At 39.8% G+C, this 19,732-nt stretch overlaps 1 protein-coding gene across 6 annotated transcripts; it reads right to left on the bottom strand.

The window, feature by feature from the left end:
• On the bottom strand, positions 444-19,682 carry MASTL (microtubule associated serine/threonine kinase like). Of its 6 annotated transcripts, XR_002436061.1 has the most exons (15): positions 18,980-19,682; positions 18,272-18,409; positions 16,898-17,037; positions 15,454-15,542; positions 14,625-14,731; positions 14,234-14,369; positions 13,415-13,587; positions 11,038-12,252; positions 9,049-9,187; positions 7,607-7,621; positions 5,390-5,503; positions 5,195-5,296; positions 3,346-3,542; positions 3,154-3,198; positions 444-2,127 (listed from the first exon to the last, which is right to left on the bottom strand). XR_002436061.1 is itself a non-coding variant. In XM_021389046.1 (14 exons), the coding sequence occupies exons 1-13, from the start codon at positions 19,148-19,150 to the stop codon at positions 3,385-3,387; spliced, it is 2,697 nt and encodes an 898-aa protein (XP_021244721.1). In that variant the 5' UTR covers positions 19,151-19,682; the 3' UTR covers positions 444-2,127; positions 3,346-3,384. The 6 variants fall into 6 exon arrangements, 4 of the variants coding, with proteins under 4 accessions (XP_021244721.1, XP_021244719.1, XP_021244718.1 ...); XR_002436060.1 differs by having other exon boundaries at positions 3,154-3,542; XM_021389046.1 differs by lacking the exon at positions 3,154-3,198.

The raw sequence follows: 19,732 nt of genomic DNA, 5'->3' as shown, positions 1-19,732 counted from the left end.
CTCCCACAGGCCTGCAGGGAGAGTGGGTTTGTGTGGCACTGGAAGCAGCCACAGTACTTTCAAAGCAAACATGCCTTTAAATTCTTGCAGTGAATCAAACTGCATCTCAAAGTACAGCTTGGTGCTGGATGAAGCTACAAGGAAGAGGCAGCAGCTGCTGTGAGGTATTCAGTTCAGAGGCAGTTGTGCTGTCTTTTTCAGACAGTAGAAGACAACAGCGCAAAATTTTATTTCTACCTTCACGCTATTTCCCTTCCACTGAGGGGTGCCCTTGTGTAAAAATACCACAAAAATAAATACACTTAGGGTCAAAAGCACTTTTAAAGACAAAAATGCAGCAGCAGGACTGTAGTTTTTTATTATTACTTGGAATAGACACACACCAGTGTGCAAATATTTTTTTTCTAGAATCTTGTAGGTGGGAAGAGACGAGAGTTCTGTGTAGGAGTAACCAAAGCTGAAGCCTGATCACACTGGAATTGGAACTTCCTTGCTGCAGAACACATCAGCATTCCAGAATCTTTGTGTCCACCCATGGTGCAGCATAAAGGCATGCCCAACAGCAACTTAGCAGCAGTCAGAACAGCAGAGCTTTGCTATTTCTGTGACAATTACAGATCTCTATGGTTTCCAGCACACTTGTCCAGCAAACAGCAGGCAACCTGTCCTCCAGGGAGCCCTGCTGCTCCCAAGTTGCGTGGGTTATGCACGCTGTACGTAAAGCAAGCACAGGCCTGCCCAAAACACCAGGTCAAACACTCCAGCTGCAAGGGACCAACACCTTTGCCAGCTTATGCAAATAGCTGTAGTTCCTTATTAATGGAGAAGAAGCTTTAAATCACTTTCAGCACCCACATTTGATTATGGCTTTCTGTATTTCTTGCCTGTAGCATTTCCAGTCAGCTAGTAACTGGGGAAAAGCAGTGGTATGCAGGGGAACAAGGAAGCTCTGGCAGACAATTCATGTTGAAGAATGCAGCCAGAATACGCTGCTTTAAACAACCCCCCCCCACACACCAAGCAGTAATAATGCCATGTTTGCCAAGATCAGGATAGATACACGGTACAAAGAGAATGGGCTATTACTTATCCTCACTGCTAACTGTGCAGAGTTTAACAGATGCAGACAGCCACATACATGTACTGCAGTGGTTTGCATTAAACATGCTGGTTTGTCAGCACATTTCTGGTTCTACACCCTCTGTGGTTTTGTATTGCATTGTATAACCATTAGAAAAACCACAGTAAATTAATACAACTCTTTATGCCTGGCATCTTCCTGTACCATCCTCTCTAGCTCTATGTAATTGCAATAGCTTTACGTTACCTAGAAGTCAGCTGAACTGTAGTTCTGTAGCTCCTTGCAATTGGTTTGGAAAAGCTTAGAAGCTCACTTGTCTCTTGCACCTGATTAAGAATGATTTCAAGGAGTTAGAGGCTGCTTATCTTCAAAATGCCAACCGCTGTAACCATCTCCCCCCGTGACAAGGAGCACTTTATCACTCTCCGCAAAGTACTATATACAACAGCTGCAGTGTTTGATTTGCATCATTCCTGAACACATTTTTATAGAATATTTTTCTTAGCATGAAACAGATACTCATTCCTGTAAGATCAGTTCTCTTAAACCAGAGTGCAATAAAAAAGGAATAAATTGTATAATGATTGTTTTTTTGTTTTAATTTATATTTTCCAAAGTCTACAGAGCAGAAATTTGCATTTTTATTAAAGTAGAATCGTAAAGAACTTTGATCATATTCATTAAATGTAATGTTATTACATTTAATTCCTTGCATATTGTTCATGTAACATTGCTTTCCATAAGATTCAACAATTTACAAGTCTTCAGAAACTGAAGTCCTTGGCAAACAGAGCGAGGGTCACTGTGTGTTTTGCAGCTTCCCAGGATTCTATTCCACTACAAAACATACCAGCTCTAAGAGGGATAAATGCTCTGAGTTAATAAGAATTAGCCCTTCTGCCCTTTCAGAAGCTTCCCGCCCCCCACCATACCTTTCCCAAGCTACCTGGAATGAAAGCACGGAGCCTAGCAAAGTATTCTCTCAGACTTCCATCGCTAAGTCTCATCTCCCAGGGAGCAGGGCAACGAAGGGACAGCTCAATTCCCTGCATGAAATGCAGACGTCCCTTAGCACAAACCATCAGCAAAGTGCTTGGCTTCTGACCTATGGCCACTAGCTGGCACCACTGTCTAACACAAGTGACATTTAGCTAAGTACAAACCTGAAAAGTAAAAATCTGCAGCAAGTTAGCTGAGGATGTGATAGCTATGCAAGAAAAAAAAAATACTAAAAAAGATAATTTAAACAATTACCTACAAATAAACCTTTAAGATCTAGCAAACAGAAGTCGTGTCGCAGTTTTAAAATGTATTTAAATATACTTTCCCCCTAATTAGAATACATAATACTGAATATACACTTGTAACAAATTCCAGCAAACTCTAAAATGTAGTTGTGAATTTACAAAACAACTGTTTCTTTGCAATACATTGTAGTCGTTAGTATATAGCAGCTTCAGTGTGAATAATACCTCCTGCATTAGCCACACTCGGGTGTATTTTTCATTCTGTCATCTGACACATGGCTGAGCACAAACACACTCAGCATTTTCTATTGAGGACTAGTAACCACTAAGATGTAGGCGCTTGGTTTGTCTCCTTACAGTGTGAGTGCTTACAATGCAACAATTTAAACACTACATATCTAGAAGACCCAAGTATGCTTCCCTACACCAATGATCCAGGTAAGGATAATTGCCAATAGAATTACAGCCAATCTTTCTTCCATTACCAGGCCATATATAGCAGAGTTAAGCTGGAAAACCACTGTCTTAAGCCTTCTTAATGTAAGATAAACAGCAGTACAATGTTTTAACGCTGCATTAAGATTTCAGTTTTCCGCTGTGAATGGAAACATCAGTTTTGCACAACGGTCAGAAAGGATTATTCTGAAACAAGATGGTCAGTACACTGAACCACCAACAGCAAGTCACCTCTACATACACCGAGTGTGGATTTATACCCTTTACCTATTATGTTTAACTATAAAATAACTTCCCACCCCCTAGCTGGAGTTGCTCATTAATACTAAGCCCTATTTTTTTTTTTTTTTTTGCCACGGTAATTGTTACCTCCTCTAAGAAATACAACACTCTGGCTCCAGTAAGGTGCAGTACCTGAAACAAAGAGTAGCATGAAGGCAGCTAAATTTCATACAGTAATTTCACTTCAGAGTAAAGGATACAATAATAAAAGCAGTCTGGGAACTTAAAACACTGAATTTGGCAAGTAATCTTGAGAGCATACTAGTGTTATAGAACAACCTGTAAGTGTGCAAAAAACATGGAGAGTTCATCTCGATGCTATAGGCTAAATCCAGACACAGTCAGGTGCTGCGCATTATTCCTAGCTTCAAAGTAAGAGGTATCCGTCTCATCATCCGGCTGCGGTATGAAGGGCATAGGCTGATTCTGTAGGTTATCCCAGTCGACACCATGAAAGAGAGGGTGATGCTTCAGTTCTGAAACACAGATTTATATAAGCATTATAAATTTCCTTCCATTCATAGGTATTTTTTAATTTACAAAAGGGCGAATTGCAATTATGTTTTAATTACCCCCAACATCAGTGGAATCAAGCTACTGCCATGCAAGCTTTCTTTCCCTAGCTGAAGAATCCGTTCCACAGAAGACATGCAGCAGGACAGAGGCTCCTTGGGGTGTTTTCATGATGGAGCACAACAGAAACTTTAAGCATTGCTTCAATCTCAGTCTCTAGATAAGCTAAAATCCTATACAACCCTAGACCACCTATCTTTTGCTAGCTCACGGAATAGCTTTTTGCTTCATACAGTCCCCAGATCATCATCTTCCTACCACTTGGATTTAAGTTTCTACACAGAATTCAAGTCACCTCTACAGCCAAGTTACCACAGACCACCAGATTCCTCTTCCCCAGCCTAAGGGGGGGGGAGGGGGGGGGAAACCTACAAGACTCCAGGAGAACTCCTCTGCTCAGTCCCTTTTGACCAGAAGGTCACTGCCTAGCATGAGGGATGTGAAGGCAGGTAGCCTGGGAACACCAGACCCTGATTGAAGCAGCTTTATTGCTTTGAGTCAATCCAAGAAAGCACCTTTGTAGCTGGATGGGATCACAAACATATGTTTTTAAATCACCTATATCATAGATGTTAGAAGCCAACAGGGAAGTAAACAGGACATTCAAGAATCATATTGAGAAGGAAGTAGAACTTTGTCCAAGGCACTCACCACAAATGTAAATGCATACTGTCTAACACTAAAAGCCTGTGGTAAAACATTAATACCTGCTTAGTATTCCTACATTGCCCAATCAAATAACGTAGCACAATATTAAAGAACAAATATTTATTTTAGACAAAACAAAAGAGTTTCTCTTCTATCTCCTCCTGGTCGCTTCAACTACTATATGTGCAGCAGGACACTGTACAGATCCACTATATCAGAATTGTGTGTAGTTCTGCTCATAAAAACAGAGTTCCCATGTACTGAAGGCTGCCTTCAAATGAAGAGATGAGCAGAATGTGGTGTCTTCTACAGAAAAGGAAAAACAAGTACCACAGCTGACAGCTGGCTCCTGCCCACATCTCTGAAGAAAAACCACTTGAACTTTAGACAGAAGCGTTCTATGCCAAGCACTCCTTTAAAACTTTTTATTTTTATTCTAGAAAGATGGAGCTCACAGAAGCACACCACTAGGACACAACATCTTGGGTTGCAGAGAAAAACTACTGGTTGTTCTGACAGCAGTTTATCTAGCTCCACTTCAGTGGCCTATAAATAGGACGAAGAGCTCAGACTGAGTTATAGGTCCTGTCAAAGAATAAATTTCCAAGAACTTCAGAAGAAAAACTATTATGTCATTTAAGTTTACATGTGTCAGATGTCAAACACTGAATATTCATAGCAAAACAACGTTAAAGCAAAAAAAAAGTAATAGAAAAACGCTTCAACATCCACCAGAACTTCCCTCATTCAAAAGAGCAAAACCCCCAAGGAAACAGGAAATACCCCAACGTGCTAGATGTTCTGGCTATATATGGACCATAAGTAGGTATTGTAATTTCTTAATCTAAGTTTCAAGAGGGGGTCAATATCACTTCAGTTGGAAAGAATGCAAAAGCTTACTACCAACCCTTCAGTCCAGCTCTCTTAGTACTGTCAATGGTTAGAAGAATATCTATTGCATTTTGGGCATTGTCAGACAGCTTTTCTTCACCCTCTGGCCAGGGAATATCTATAGAAAAAGATGCAGATGAGTCAATAAAGCAAACCATATAGCCAACTTTGAAAAAAACTCATTCTTTCCCTTATTATGGAAATGGATTACCTCTTTTCAAAATATTTTGGAAGACTTGTGCTGGTGTTTCATCATTAAAAGGTGGAATTCCAGTTAGAAACTCAAACAGGCAAACACCGAGAGCCCACCAGTCTACAGCAGAACCTGAGTAAGAGAAATCCAGACCATTATTATTAAAAAAAATTATTCTAGTGTATTTGCAAATATATGAGGATTAGCCATAGCAGAATTTGAAAGTGTTTTAATCCTGAAAAACTTCTTGGAAATGAGAGGCAAAATATGCTATGCCTGACAATCATAGAGAAGACAAAAAAATATTAAAGGGCTTTTTTAAAGTCATCTTGCTCCTTATTTCCTTACCAGATAATTCTTTTATCTTTTATTGATAAAAGGGAGCTAATTTAATTATCAGTTCTTCTTACAAGGAATCCAAGAGCTGAATTCCCCAAGGGCTTGTTTCTTTGACAGGCGATGACTGCCTTTAACACATCCTCTACTATCTAGATGAATACACCATCTTGTCATCTCGTATCTTTCTATCCCTCAGGTATTTGAGAATACCCAAAGAATTCATACTTAGAACTTTATGTATCTAAATTTATGCCAAAAGTATTCAAGACAGCGTGCAGAGAGCATCCAGAATGTGAAAAACTAGAATTACTTTCCATAACACTGAAGCTGATTAGGGCTTCAGTGTAGTTGATAGCACTCTCATCTTTGCTATTTTCATTTTCTTAAAGTTTGAGATTTTGCAAAATCCATCTTAATAAACCACTTAAAAACAAGCAGGTAAAGCAGTCTCAAACACCACTGCATGCACTCTAAGCTTTCTTCATCTTTAAGCTATGCCTCTGCCACCGCATAAAGAAGAGATGCCACACTTGCAAAAATGTTTGAAGCAAAATTAAAGGGTAACATCCAGGGTTTTTTTAATTAAAAAAAATAAAAGAAGTGTTCCCAGCCATTTCAAAAGGACTATTTAACCAAATTTAGAAAAGCTGCAAGCTGTATAGCTAGTATAATGCACTTTTAGCAACTTCTAACAGCAGTAAGAGTGCCCCACCAAGCTAAGCATATCAGAGCAGTGGAATCACATCCATCGTTGTTAGAGGTATTTGGATGTTCAAATCAAGTGTTCCCAGCTTTAGTCAAAGTCTAATAAGATCACAACTCTGAACAAAGTAGTAACATTGGGCTCAGCAGCAATTTTAAACCTCTTCTGCCTTAAATTTAACTAAAGTAACTCCAACGACATGCTGACCAAGACATGCCTATCAATACTTGAAGACCAAAACAGAAATACCCAGACTTAATCATCTGAGTCTTCTTCACATACACAAACTGATTCCGACTGAATGCAAAAAGAGGAAATGAAGCAATGAGGAAAGAAGTGTCTGCCTTATTTCCTACTACACATGGTTAAGAACACCAACAGACCAACAGTATCTTGGGCTGCATCAAAAGCAGGGCAAGGGAGGTGACTGTCCCTCTCTACTCGGCCCTTCTGAGGCCCCACCTAGAATACTGCATCCAGATCTGCCCCAAGCGCAAGGAAGATGTGGAGCTGTTGGAATGTGTCCCGGAGGGTCATGAGGATGGGCAGAGGGCTGCAGCACCTCTCCTATGAAGACACACTAAAGGAGTTGGGCTTGTTCAGCCTGAAGAAGTGCCCCAGAGCTTTCACTGTTGCCTTCCAGTACTTAAAGGGAACTTATAAACAAGGTGGAAATGGACTTTTTACACAGGTAGACAGCAACAGGACAAGGGGGAATGGTTTTATGCTGAGAGGATATGTAGATTAGATGTCAAGGGGAAATTTTTCACTGAGAGGGTGATGAGGTCCTGGCATGGGCTGCCCAGAGAAGTTATGGATGCCCTACCCCTGGAGGCACTCAAAGCCAGGATGGGCGGGACCTTGGGCAGCCTGATCTAGTGTAGGTCACTCTGCCCATGGCAAGCGACTTGGAACTAGAGAACTAGATGACCTTTGAGGTCCCTTCCAACCCAAGCCATTCTGTGATTCTACTACTCCTCATGTGGGACTTCTGATAGCCCCATCGGCAATACTGGTGTTTCCTGAATCTTGTGTGGAAGCATCACGTTATTTCATGGAGTGTATGTTGCATGTATCTTTCTCTATAGACTCTGCTCACCCAAAAGTACTCATGAATTGTGATCTAGTTATACTTTGACTGCTTGCAGTTATGCTGAGTGCTCCCTTTTCTATGCAGTACACAGCAAACTCACCAGAGATCAGAGTCCCTGTATGTGAAGAGACAACAAAGCAAGAAAACATTACAATTACTGCAAAACCCCTTACCAAGTACAAGCACCAACAGATACCAAGTGCAAGTCTCTGAAAGCACAGGAATACAGGTTTCTTGAAATCTGATAACAGTAAAAATAAAATTGTGCTGCTAAAATCTAAGCTACAAATAGAAAAAGTATTGCTGTGTTACAGAACTACTTTACGGTCACAACGGCATTTACAAGAAATTCAATACTACCAAGAATATTTGGGGAAGGGAAGTTGAGTTTTGAAGCCGGAAAACCCTGGCTTCAATGAAGGTAAAGGGAGCTTTTTGATTTACTGACAGAAAAACCAGACCCTTTGCAAGTTATTAACAAAGGCCTGAAATCCCTCAATGATTGCATAGAATTCATCCTGCAACCAAATTTCGCTGCGTTTAAGTACTGTTGATTATATTTTCAACCATTATTCAGTTTTAATATCTGCCAAATAACCACGACTCTTAAAGAGAAGTGAGAACTACTACACAGTTTTAGTAATTTTAGTCTAGTTACACTCATATTGTTAAGTCTGTTAAACTTCTTCCATGCAGCTAACTGCAGACCAAAGAACTTTACTGTTCTACAGATTAGTGATCACTATTTCTCCATGGAGATTTAATAGTAGTATCAGTACAATCTTCCTAAGACTACTTACTTTATAAAATAAATATATAAAAACCTAAAGTATGTTTTTGAAATCAAATGTAATTACAAACAGAAGAGTACTCAGGGATATACTGACTTTTGTTGTTAACAACTTGAAAATTAACAGGAAATTGTCAGGCTTTTTGTGGATCTCAGTGGAGCTTAGGATGAGAGCCAAAGAAATATCTGCACTGTAATGTTGTGTTGTTTCATTTTCTTACAGTATTCTCAATAAATATTTGATGGCTACTGTCCAGTTTTATTGAGGATCCTGCCAGAAATCTCAATTCAAGTCACTCAATTCAAGAAGAATTGGTTTTAATGCAGCTTTATAACCTTGTCTTACTGAGTACAACGCTTCAGTATCAACAAACGTGGAACACATTGAGAACTAAAATTAACCCTTTCATACTGATGTTACCCACTTTTAAAAAAAAATGCATTTTTATGGATACTTATGATGAGAAATTTGTGATTCCCAAGCAACAGAAAAGTCTCAGGCTGCCTAAGTACTGTTTCCAATGCATTAGATTAACAAGCAAGACTATACTAGACAGCCCAAACCTTGTAAAAAAATAAATGGAGGGAGCTGCTGAGACAAGCAGCCATGAATGTTGGTAGAAGCCAAAACAAGGTTTTTTTTTTAAAAGAATTAACTGTTGCCCTAGTTGAGGGGTTCAGGGCTCTAAACACATTTAGAAAGTAACATATCTACATTTCTAAGCATTTACAAAGTCCATAGTTTGTCTTACCATGAGGCTTTGTTAAAAGCAGCTCAGGCGCCAAATAGTCTGGAGTCCCCAGGATGCGTTCCCCTTCAACAGGGGCAGCTCCTCTTCTTACACTCTTCGGGGTCCTGTACGGTGTGCCAGCATCCCCCTGACAAGGTGTCTCCAATCAAGCAACAAAGAACATCTCTTAAGTCAAACCAAACTTCTCAACTCCCATCTTGCTGTTTAGTAAAGGCTGTAACAACAGCTGAGACTTGAGCTTAAATTCAAAAACGTGTTACAAAACATACATTTCCTGAAGAAGCGTGTGTGAAACGTGCTGCCACCTCTTTGCCTCAGGTGTCTTGAGGCACAAGTTAAACATCGCCTATCTGCACAAAATTTTTCCCCAAGTTGTTTTCCACTGTCAAATCCATAAATAATGTTTCAAAATTAAACTCCTCTTAAATTTTAATCTGAAAAAGGTAGTTTACCAAATATATTGTCAGAATAACCTCCAATTTTACCCCACAGTTCTTTATACTAGCTAATGGAAAACAAGTATCTCAAATATCTAAAATAACGGGTGATTTATTGCACACCATGCATAATCAAGATATTCTAAATTAGTAATCCATTCTTTAACCTATATACTATGTAATGGCATAATGCCTGCAGATGAAATTCTGCTCAGGTTAGACTTGGTGACTGCCTACAGTTACGCAAACCTATTGAAAATCATTTGGGATGTAATTTGAAGGAAATAGACATCTGTGAGTTTTTTCTTGCTAGCCTGTAAGGCTGACGGCAATGAAGGATTTCCTGTTAAGGTCTAGAGAGATCACTGAAGTATCTTACAGAGACTCTCATTCTGAATTTTTCAATATCCTCTTAATTCTAATCTGGCATAGTTTTGTTTCTAGCTTTTTTCAATACAATAGAGATCAATTAATTATAATTTTTAACATATGGTTAGGCTACAGAATCTACCTTCTGTTTTAGTAGTAGCCATTTAGCAATGAAGTTGCAGAAGGTAACACAGAAGTTTAAAAGAAAGGATATCCTCCTACTCAAGCTACAGAAATGTAACAACAGTCACCTGCTTCTCAGATGACACACACAGTACACTGACTCCATTTCATCTGCATACAAGTTCCATAGTAAATTAACAATCTTATGCTGAAACAGAAGCAAGCAATCCAGACATCAGATGGAAAAAAAGTTCTTCCCCAAGACATCATTCTGAATGTCTGCTTCCGGTGTACCCTATCATTCAACACATGCCAACAAATGGCTTTGTAGATCTGTCAGAAGTCTTTAAATACTACGACTGCTTAAGGAATTAAAAAAGATTTGTAAAACTGTACCAAAATAGACCAGGAAATGTGGATTGACATATGTTTACTTTTCCCACATTTCTGAGGCTCTAATTTACTGAGAAACATTAAGGTTTTTTATTTACAATCAATTGGATTAACACAGTCAAAAGAAAAGAGTCATCATCCGTAGGCAGGTGTTACTGTTTGCTTAAGTCTTTATAATACTCTTCTAACTGGTACTTGACAGTAAGTCAATATTCCTTGGATGAAAAAAGCAGCAAGCACAACAGCAATTACTAGCAGCTCAACAGCATTTCCAGACTGCTTTGGCTGAGGTGCAACAAGAAAGTCAAAGACATCCCATTGCATTAGGAAAGCTAGAATAGCTCACAGGGCATACCACACTGCTCTGAAAGAGAGAAGAAATAAAACATCACAGACTTCCCTCACTAGCTCGCTGTAAGAGCAAAGGATTTCTCAGACAGGACGGCAGACAGTACATTGAACTATAGGCAAGTCAGGGAGATACAGCTAGTGCTAAGCTCATACAGAAACAATTTTGGCCGCACAAATGCAGTAAGTGAAAGCATGTCAGCAAAAGTCATATTTGACACGGTACCTCAAGCTACTCCAAGCTTTCCTAAATAACACCTGAAAGAAAAGTTTCAGGTCAACAGCGTCCAGTACACAGATCACACGTCCCCTTATATACCTGATAGGCTCGATATGGTCTTCCTTTCTGTAATGGAGTAATAGCTGTTGGGTAAGAGCCACTACAAGCAGGTGAAAGATCCATTATGTCTAAAGAAGCCAGGCTACATGGATCAGACACATTAGATACATTAATTGGACTATTATAACTTCGAAAAACAACGTTGTTTTTTCTGAAGAGATTGATTGTTTCCATCATCTTTTCAGAAGGAGACGATACGGTGTCAGGGTAGGTTTCTTCAGTGCGTTTTTGGTGATTATCCTGCTCACAGCATAACATCTTGCAGTTCTGAACAACATCAGCTTCTTCCCCATTTTGCAGAGCATCTTGGCAGTTGGGTGATGTTGTTAGCAAGTCTTCTGCTTTAGGTTCCTCAAAGGAGAGGTCTTTAACACCTTTATCCAAATCTAGGAGCTGCTTTTCTAAATGGCTTTCTGGAACAGACATTTCAGGAAACGAGAAGTCAGAATCCGCACTCAGCATTCCTAGAGGTTTTTCATCATCAGTGCATAGAAGACTTGAGTTCATATACTCTTTTTTATCCTTTTCATGGTCTGCATCCAGATCACACAAAAGATTTTTAACTACAATTGGAACAACTGGTTTTTCTGTTTGTTGCCTATCACTACATCTCTTCACTTCCTTGCTTTTGCAGGTCTCACCACCAAGCATTAAGGATTGAATTTCAGTTGTCAAACCTGTACTTTTGTTTGCTGGAAATTCTGAGATCTGACAGCCACGTTTATATTCTGCATTTGTTTTTTTAACGTAGTTAAGTTCCTGACAAGGACTAGTGTCAACTAGTTCAAAGCTTCTTTTTACACCTGGCTTTTCAAATATTTCTTCTTCTTTGATAGGCTTGACAGGATCATTCAGGAACAAAGGTGACTGTTGGTAACTGGCAGTTTCTGACGTTTCGTTGGTCATCTCTCTATTTGCAACGAGTTTTTGTTCCCAGATCTTGTTTTCTGAAAGGCATTTTCTTACTATTCCTTTCGTATCCAGAGTGGTCACTGGAGTATCTGTTATATCAGAACGTTCAGTTCCCAGCTTCTGCCTGCTACCAGAATCATTGCTACTGATTGGAGAAATAGCAGATTCTAGCTCTTTTTTCTTAAAAACTTTAGGATCTTTGCTATTCAGTAATTCTCTATTAGAAGAGAGAGCTGGCCTGCTGTTACTTGTGCCCGTAGAACATATTTCATCTTCGGTTTGCTGCAAATGAGCACATTGCTTTTTGAGTATCAAGAAAAATAAAATTACAGCATTACAGAAATGAGTCCTTGAAAATATCTTATTCCTACTTCAGTAGAAATCTGCAAGCTAGCAAGCATTACTTGTTCTTTATAATCACCAGTAGTGATAACAAGGAATAAACACTATGTTAAAAAAACCCCAAGAACTAAACTATGGATCAGCTTTGATAATTAGACTTTAACAGGAAAAAAAAAGCTTGCAAGACTACAAAAGAAAAAGTGGTAATTTTAGAAGTGTAAAGATGAAGAAATCATGGTTACAGTTGAATTACTCGCAACAATTTTATGTTAAGAAGACAAGCTACAGATGTTTCCAGTTAATAAAAACCACCACAACCACCACAAAAACCAAGGAACCCTACTATGCTATCCTGACCGCTCTGTGGCATGTTTTAGTCCAGAGATGAAAGGAAAACACAACATCATTACTGTTTTGATAACACTATACTAGAAATAAGGCCTTAAGAAATGGACAGAAAAAAATTGTTGAAAACAATTTATAATACTTTACCCTGTGTGATCTAAGTAGGAATCGCAGCAAGTGACCGAACAGCAGAGCAACATTTCATTAACAGTTTAAACTATGAAAGGATTTTATACCAGCTATGACTAATTACTGGTGCTAGGCTAGTTGGTACAAAACTCTTCAGTAATACAAGTGGTAACAGACTGAAAAGTTGGTGGGCTTTTTTGTACAGTTTTGTTTTTTCCCTTCTACAAGTTCTGACTTCTGAGGAAATTCTTCAGCCTGTACATTGAGCTAACACAACTGCAGGGAAAAGGTCAGCTCCTAGAGAGCTTCAGCACTGAACACCTTATAGAGAACAGAGGCAAATCATTGCTGTGCAGCAGAAGCCTTCTTTTGCTGTTTTGCAGCAGGCTAAATGACATGTGCTTTTTCTGCATGTAGCACAGAATTACCATTTGTCTGAGGATAAAAATAACACTAGTTTGATTCAAAACTCCTGTTCAACTGTGATTACAGTCTCTGTTCCTTGTCCAGTAGGAAGGGCACACTACATTTGAAATAAGAGAGAGAAGGAAATAAACACACCTGCAAGTATGCATATAGAAGTGCAAGCTAATTTTAAGTTGTAGTAGAAAAACAAAGCAGTCCTGACCTCTACATCTTTCTCCCACCTGGGGCTGCTGCAGCATTCTGATTCCATACTGGACAAATATGTGTGTAACTGACTACTGGCAGGGGGGGTACCAAACCTTTCTCTTGACTGAAGCAGAGCAGGAGTTAAACTTCTCACTGGCATAACAGGAGTTAATGGAGAAGTATCAAGACCTTGAAAGAGAAAAAAAGATTTAGACAGATAAATGTAGGCACGTATATATATCCATATATTTTTAAGTAACAAATCAACAATAAACATTCAAATGTTGATTCACAGACACAGCATATATTAATCAGCTTCACATTAAGTCAAGCTTTCACACTGAAGGAAGTTACAGGAAGCTGAATGATATCAATTTATCATATTCTTTCCTGAGTATTAAATACACTTTTTCCTCTCCTCAAAGTGGGCACTTGCCAAGAGCTTAAAAGCAACATTAGTAATAGCACCATAATTACTTTCTTTTGCATTTATGGTTAGAAAAAAAATCAGACAATTTAAATGAAAGCACGTATTGCTACATTAAACCATTGGCAGTGGAACTACAACAAAAGCTGATACTATTTCTGGAAAACCCTAAAGAATAATTTTGAATTCAGTAGTTATACACTAAAAAGAAATTCAAATACTACAATAGTAATTTAGCTTAAAGAGCATCAGTACTGAAGTACTGGAAGAATGGTAGACAGCAAGACTGTAAACACCTTTCATCCAACAAGTCCAAGCTACTCATAACATTAGAAAATATATATAAAACATAAGAAGGACAATGGTACAGTGAAAAGTATTACTCAGTACAAGGTTTGGTATACTCACCTGTTTTGAATAATTTAGTTGAAAGAGGAGTATTTTCCTTCTCGATCATGGATAAGGGTGAAATCACTTCATGCAGACTGTCGGATGCTCCACTTGAATTGGGATTGACTGGCATTTTCATTCCAGCAGGAGTATACTATCAGGCAGGAAGAAGCATACATAGAGGTTAATGGAGCCTGAACAAAGAACCCGAGATAGTGAGCGTAACTTCACACATTCTTCATCAAATTTGCATTAGAGGTAACCCATGACTTTTTTTTTTTTAAATCAGAATTGGCAGTCAGCGATTGGAAATGCTGTCAGAAGGAGTATAAGAATAGCCTTATCTTTAATAGGAATGATAAGGAAAATAAAATAACCAAGTAATTCAAAAACAGCAGAAATTACTTACAAAACCCAGAGAGCTGATAAGAGACAACAGTTGTCCTGGAGTACGTGAGTAGTCATGTTTTGGCTTTGCCATTGATGGTGTAGTAAGGATATCTATCATGTTTATCTCTACAAATACATTTAAAAAAGAAGCAGGTAAAGTTCAGGTTGACTATTCAGCTCTATCTTCCTGCTACTTGAAAACAGTGTGTTCAGATGCTCAAGTAGCGATTTATCTTTTGTAAGCCTAAGCCAAACATCTTTACCCTCCTCTTGCACTCTCCAATTTATGTGGGGAAGGTCCCAGTTCGAGCTCGAAATTAATACACACAGGGACAGAAAAACATGCAGTGAAGGACAGAAATGAGCAGAGGCACACCAAGAAAAAGAAAGTTATTTATTCACTCTTCAAATTCCCTTAGAAGATTTCACAGCAAACCTCAAAATCCATTTCCCTTAAGAGAAATAACTTTTTTTCCCCCCCACACATCCTTGCCCTAAAGAATAAATATGTACACTTTGGAAGTGCAGAGCATAGAACAGTTCCTTTGCTAGCAGGCATTTAATCAGTACTTACTAGAAATCAGGTGCTAGTGCAGTATTTGGATTTATTTAAATGAAAGCAATTTGCTGCAAGGAAGTAAAGCATTCAAAAAAATACAGAAGTTTGTGCAAAAAAAAAACATGAATAGGGCTAGATGGGGCTTCTAGTGACCTGGTCTAGAGGGAGGTATCCCTGTTTACAGCAGGGGGGTTGGAACTAGATGATCTTAAAGGTCCCTTCCAACTCAAACCATTCTATGATTCTGCATTCTAAGAAGAATAACCAGTAAGATACAGATAACTCTTACCTCTGTTCAGAGTAACTCTGGAAAGCCCAAAATCTGTCAGCTTTATGTGGCCCTGATTAGAAATGAGCATGTTGTCTGGCTTCAGATCCCTGAAGACATGAATACAGTCGCAGTCAGCAAAAACATAACTGGGCAACGTTATGGAAGCTACCTGAACAGAAACATAACAGTCCAAACCAACTGGCAATAACGCCGATTGTCAGTAGTAAGGTCTCTTAGCTACAACAGAAGATTCCAGTTGGAGGGATACACCAAAACAGTCAAACAGATTTAGAACTAGATATTGCACAGACGTCTCAAGCCTTGTAACATCACCATGCACATCACAACTTGCACATTCTACGATACGGAAGGCTTAATAAGCGCTTGAGTACTACTGGCACATAATTTACTGATGCTCCTACACAAGAGAACAAGCACAATAAGCAAACCTCTACTAGAAGAGTTCACTTGTGTTCTCTGTAGTGCTACTGTGAGCAGCAGAGAACACAGTCATTAGAGCAGTAAACACCTCATTGTCCTACAATCCTGCTCGCAGTATCCAGAGGATTCCAGAACTAGCACTCATTTAACTCTCACTTGGAGAGAGGATCTCAGTCAGAACAGCCACGTTCATACAGCACTGTATGGGACAGGAAGGGAAGAGGAAAGCAGTGTATATTTTTCTGTTAACATATATGGATATATTTTATTTTTGGTGCTTTATGACATTTTTCCAGCTTACAAATGCAAAAAGAGCTCCTGGAAACTAGCAAAATGGGGTAGCTGTTACTATGGAATGGCTGTTGGCATATGAGGGGAAGTTGGAGACAAACTCCACTAAAATTAAGTTCTCACCTGCAAAAACCCAACTGTGCTCCACCTGGTTATAGTTGCTTTGCAGAAGTTTTCCCGAAATAATCCTAATTTCTTTATGATTAGTAAATGTTTTTTCCTACAGTGAATAGGAAATAGCAGAATCAGCCTGTTCTGCACAGCAGTACTTGGCTAATAAAGAAGATAGGCGTATGATTTTGGCCAGAAGCCCAGCACAGGCAACACAAGTCAGAAATCCCATACACTGCCTGGACAGTAGCAGGTGCTGTCCTGCCATATACAATCTGCAAAGAACTGATCTACAAATGGCACACCGCAAGTTTGGGCATAAGATGCACATATGATATTACATAATAAATAAATAAAACATACAAGCATCCTGAATGCATTCATCCTTAGTAAAGGCCCTATAGCAAGTACATGATTATGGCAAATTTATTCAATGAAATTCACAATGCAATCTACTGGAAATAAACAAAAAAATAGGAAGCCACCATAACCACCACTGTTAACATATAAGCAAAATTATGTAAAGAACTATGCTTTTTAATTCCCAGAAGACTTAAAAAAAAAAAAAAAAGACCCCAAGCTACCAGGTACTTTTTAATAAGAAGAAAGTAGGCTTTACCTGTGGATTATCCCATGTCTGTGAAGATAGTCAAGAGCCAGCGCTGCCTCAGAAATATACTTGACAGCCATTTCTTCATCAAAATATCCATAAATATGGAGAAGAGATTTGACATCACCACCAATAAGGTACTCCATGACCTGCCATTCAAAGATTTTAAAACGTTAACTTAAAACACATTTCAAATTTGTAAGTAAAACCTCTGTTACCTCCAGGTAAGCATCATTTCAAAGACTTAAAGATCACAGAAGCTTCCTTGTAGTAGCTTACTTCATTTTCCCACACAATACTTTCCACTTGTATAAAATAAATGACAGTGGATGTTAAACATGTTCTGCTAATAGGCATTAGTGTTTTCTACTATTTGCCTAGATTACTTTCTGGAATAAGTATTTCCATTAACTTTTGTAGTCCATTTTATCAAAAAGTCAGCTTTCAAAAGATTTTTATATCATAAAAAGTAAATTGCAAAGCTCTTCTGTGAAACTCAAGGCCTGAAACCAACCACTGACGTTTTGATTTGTTCAAAAACAAGTATCTAAATGATTTCATTTTGCAAGTGTTTATACAACATCAAATTCCGACCCAAGCCTTGTGAAATAATGGTAAGTTTACAGAAATGTAGGATACAGTGAGAGTACTTAAGACATAAAAGTAATTAAGAGATATGCACGTACAAAAAAAATTATGTAAACCAATATTACTACACCTACGTAACATTCTTCAATGGTAAAAAAAAATATCTTTTTGTCCAGAAGCCTCATCAGTATTTAGACACCAACATACAACATATTAGTGCGTGTAGATGTGTGTATGCATACACATGATTCAAGCATCTACTGATGAGCAGCAGTTAACAGAGCCCAAGAAATAAAGACTTCTTTTATACCTTTTATAAACAAATTGCATTGCAAGAGCGTCTATCAGCCTCAGCACTTCAGCACACTCTATGTGCCTACAGCAAACCACACATTTTATGCTAGACCCTTCGCAGGCAATCTTTATTCATGCTCCTTCTATGCAGAGGCAGGTGAGAAAGCCATGCTCAAGCCCTACCGCACTCCATAGCACTCCACACTGACTAGCGCTTCCTTTTGCCACCCTCTCACCACCCAGGCCAACTGCCTTAATGCATTTTGAGCACAGGCAACAAATAACAGACTTCCGCATTAGTGAGCCTCAGAATCTTTCCAGTGGTGTGATTTTTGCTGTTTGAACAGAATGACTTCTTGTTTTGTTTTCCAAAAGGCTTCTCTACAGCTTCCTAAAACAGACTAGCTACTAGAAAAGACTCTCCTGTTTTCAGACATTAATAAAGTTCTGCACTCCATTTTCAACGCCATAATAGAAGGCCCCTGCCGCTTCATTACTCACCAAATAGACATTATTGGCTGACTGAAGCGAGTAGTATAAGTGCACAATAAAAGGACTTTTGCTGAGAGCCAGCGCATCCCTCTCTGCCTGGACCTGGTGAACCATGTTCTTATTGATCATGTCTGCTTTTTTCATCACCTGGAGAAGGAGAAAAAAAAAACAGTAGACATGCAGTTTTTTCCTAGGACAACCCACAGTTGCCCTTCACCCATCTCTATACTGTAAGCTTGCACGCATGTGCAACATAAATACGTACATAATAGTTTTATTAACAGAGCTGTAACTCCACGCAACAAGGAGACCCTCAATCACAGGTTATTAGAGACCCTTTTTAACTCACTGTTAGTGAGTTTGGTAACAGCAGGAAGACCTACGTGTGATTTGATACCTCATGCATAAGTGTTGGCCTTAATTGTAAAAACATTTAGCATCTTTCATAACAGTAAATAACTCCTAAGTGCTGTTGCGTTAGGGATAAAGGGCTTACAAAGCTCCAGAAGTGACAACACCCCTACAAAGCCATATAAGCGCATACAGCTCTGAACACCAGCGTTTACCTCGCCGCTTAGCACAGCTCTTTTTCACACCACCTCCGTGCACTCTGAACACGGCTACAGCCCCCGAGGGCCCCGCTCCCCGGGTGCGGCCAGTGGCGGGAAGCAGAGGGGGCGGAGGGGGCTGCAGCGGCGCCGCTCCGCGCGGCCTCACCTTCACGGCGTACAGCCGGCCCGCCTTGCGGCCCAGGTACACCTTCCCGAAGGCGCCGCGGCTGATGGGCTTCACGATGGTGAACTCCTCGATAGATGGCGGCCGGGGCACCTCGATACGCCTCGGGCCGGCAGCAAAGCCCTCGTCTGACCGCAGCTCCACCGTGCCCATAACGCCCCGCGCCCCGCGCCGGTTCAAAGTAGCGCTCCGCCCCCTGGCATCATCGGGCGGCGGACGGGGAGGGGCGGTGCTCTCGCGAGAACGCGCGGCCGTTAAGGCCGTTGGCGGGGGGGGGGATGTTGTATTGAGGGCGGTTGTATTGGGGCGGGTGGGTATCGTCGTGCTGAGGCGCACAGGCTATTGCTGTAGTGGTGTGGGGCTACAGCCCCGGCCTATTGGTGCTGCATGCGTCTTGAAGTCTTTTTGTGCATAACCACGCGGAGTTTAATGGTTGTTTTTGATAGAAGTGGAATTAAGTTCATTGCAGCATGCTTTCCAGTTGTGCGAGTGCTGCCCCAGTGCCCATGCTTCGGATTGATAGGGTCCTGCCACCTCCTCTGGATACACCACAGCTCCTTGTCACAGCCTTCCTAGCCTGCTAGGAAGCACTCCCTGATCGTTCTATCCCTGATCGTATGATTCCCTCTGTCATAATCAGCAGCTAAAAACAGCCTTTTGTGTGTGTTTTTAGTGATGATTGATTGCAATGTTGCAAAAGTTGTTGCTGTTGTTCTGAGTTTCGTATCATCTAGA

The sequence above is a fragment of the Numida meleagris genome, chromosome 2, assembly GCF_002078875.1.
Source record: "Numida meleagris isolate 19003 breed g44 Domestic line chromosome 2, NumMel1.0, whole genome shotgun sequence".
Taxonomy (NCBI): domain Eukaryota; kingdom Metazoa; phylum Chordata; class Aves; order Galliformes; family Numididae; genus Numida; species Numida meleagris.
Note: the sequence above shows the minus strand (reverse complement) of the source record. Positions and strands in the feature narration are given on the sequence as shown.

Excerpts from the sequence above, each read along its gene's own strand:
- MASTL (XM_021389046.1), bottom strand. The coding sequence starts at position 19,150 with ATGGGCACGGTGGAGCTGCGGTCAGACGAGGGCTTTGCTGCCGGCCCG. Across the intron at positions 17,038-18,271 it reads CAGCCAATAATGTCTATTTG|GTCATGGAGTACCTTATTGG; the intron begins GTGAGTAATGAA and ends TTTGAATGGCAG. Across the intron at positions 9,188-11,037 it reads GACCATATCGAGCCTATCAG|ACACCTTGTCAGGGGGATGC; the intron begins GTATATAAGGGG and ends GCTTGATTGGAG.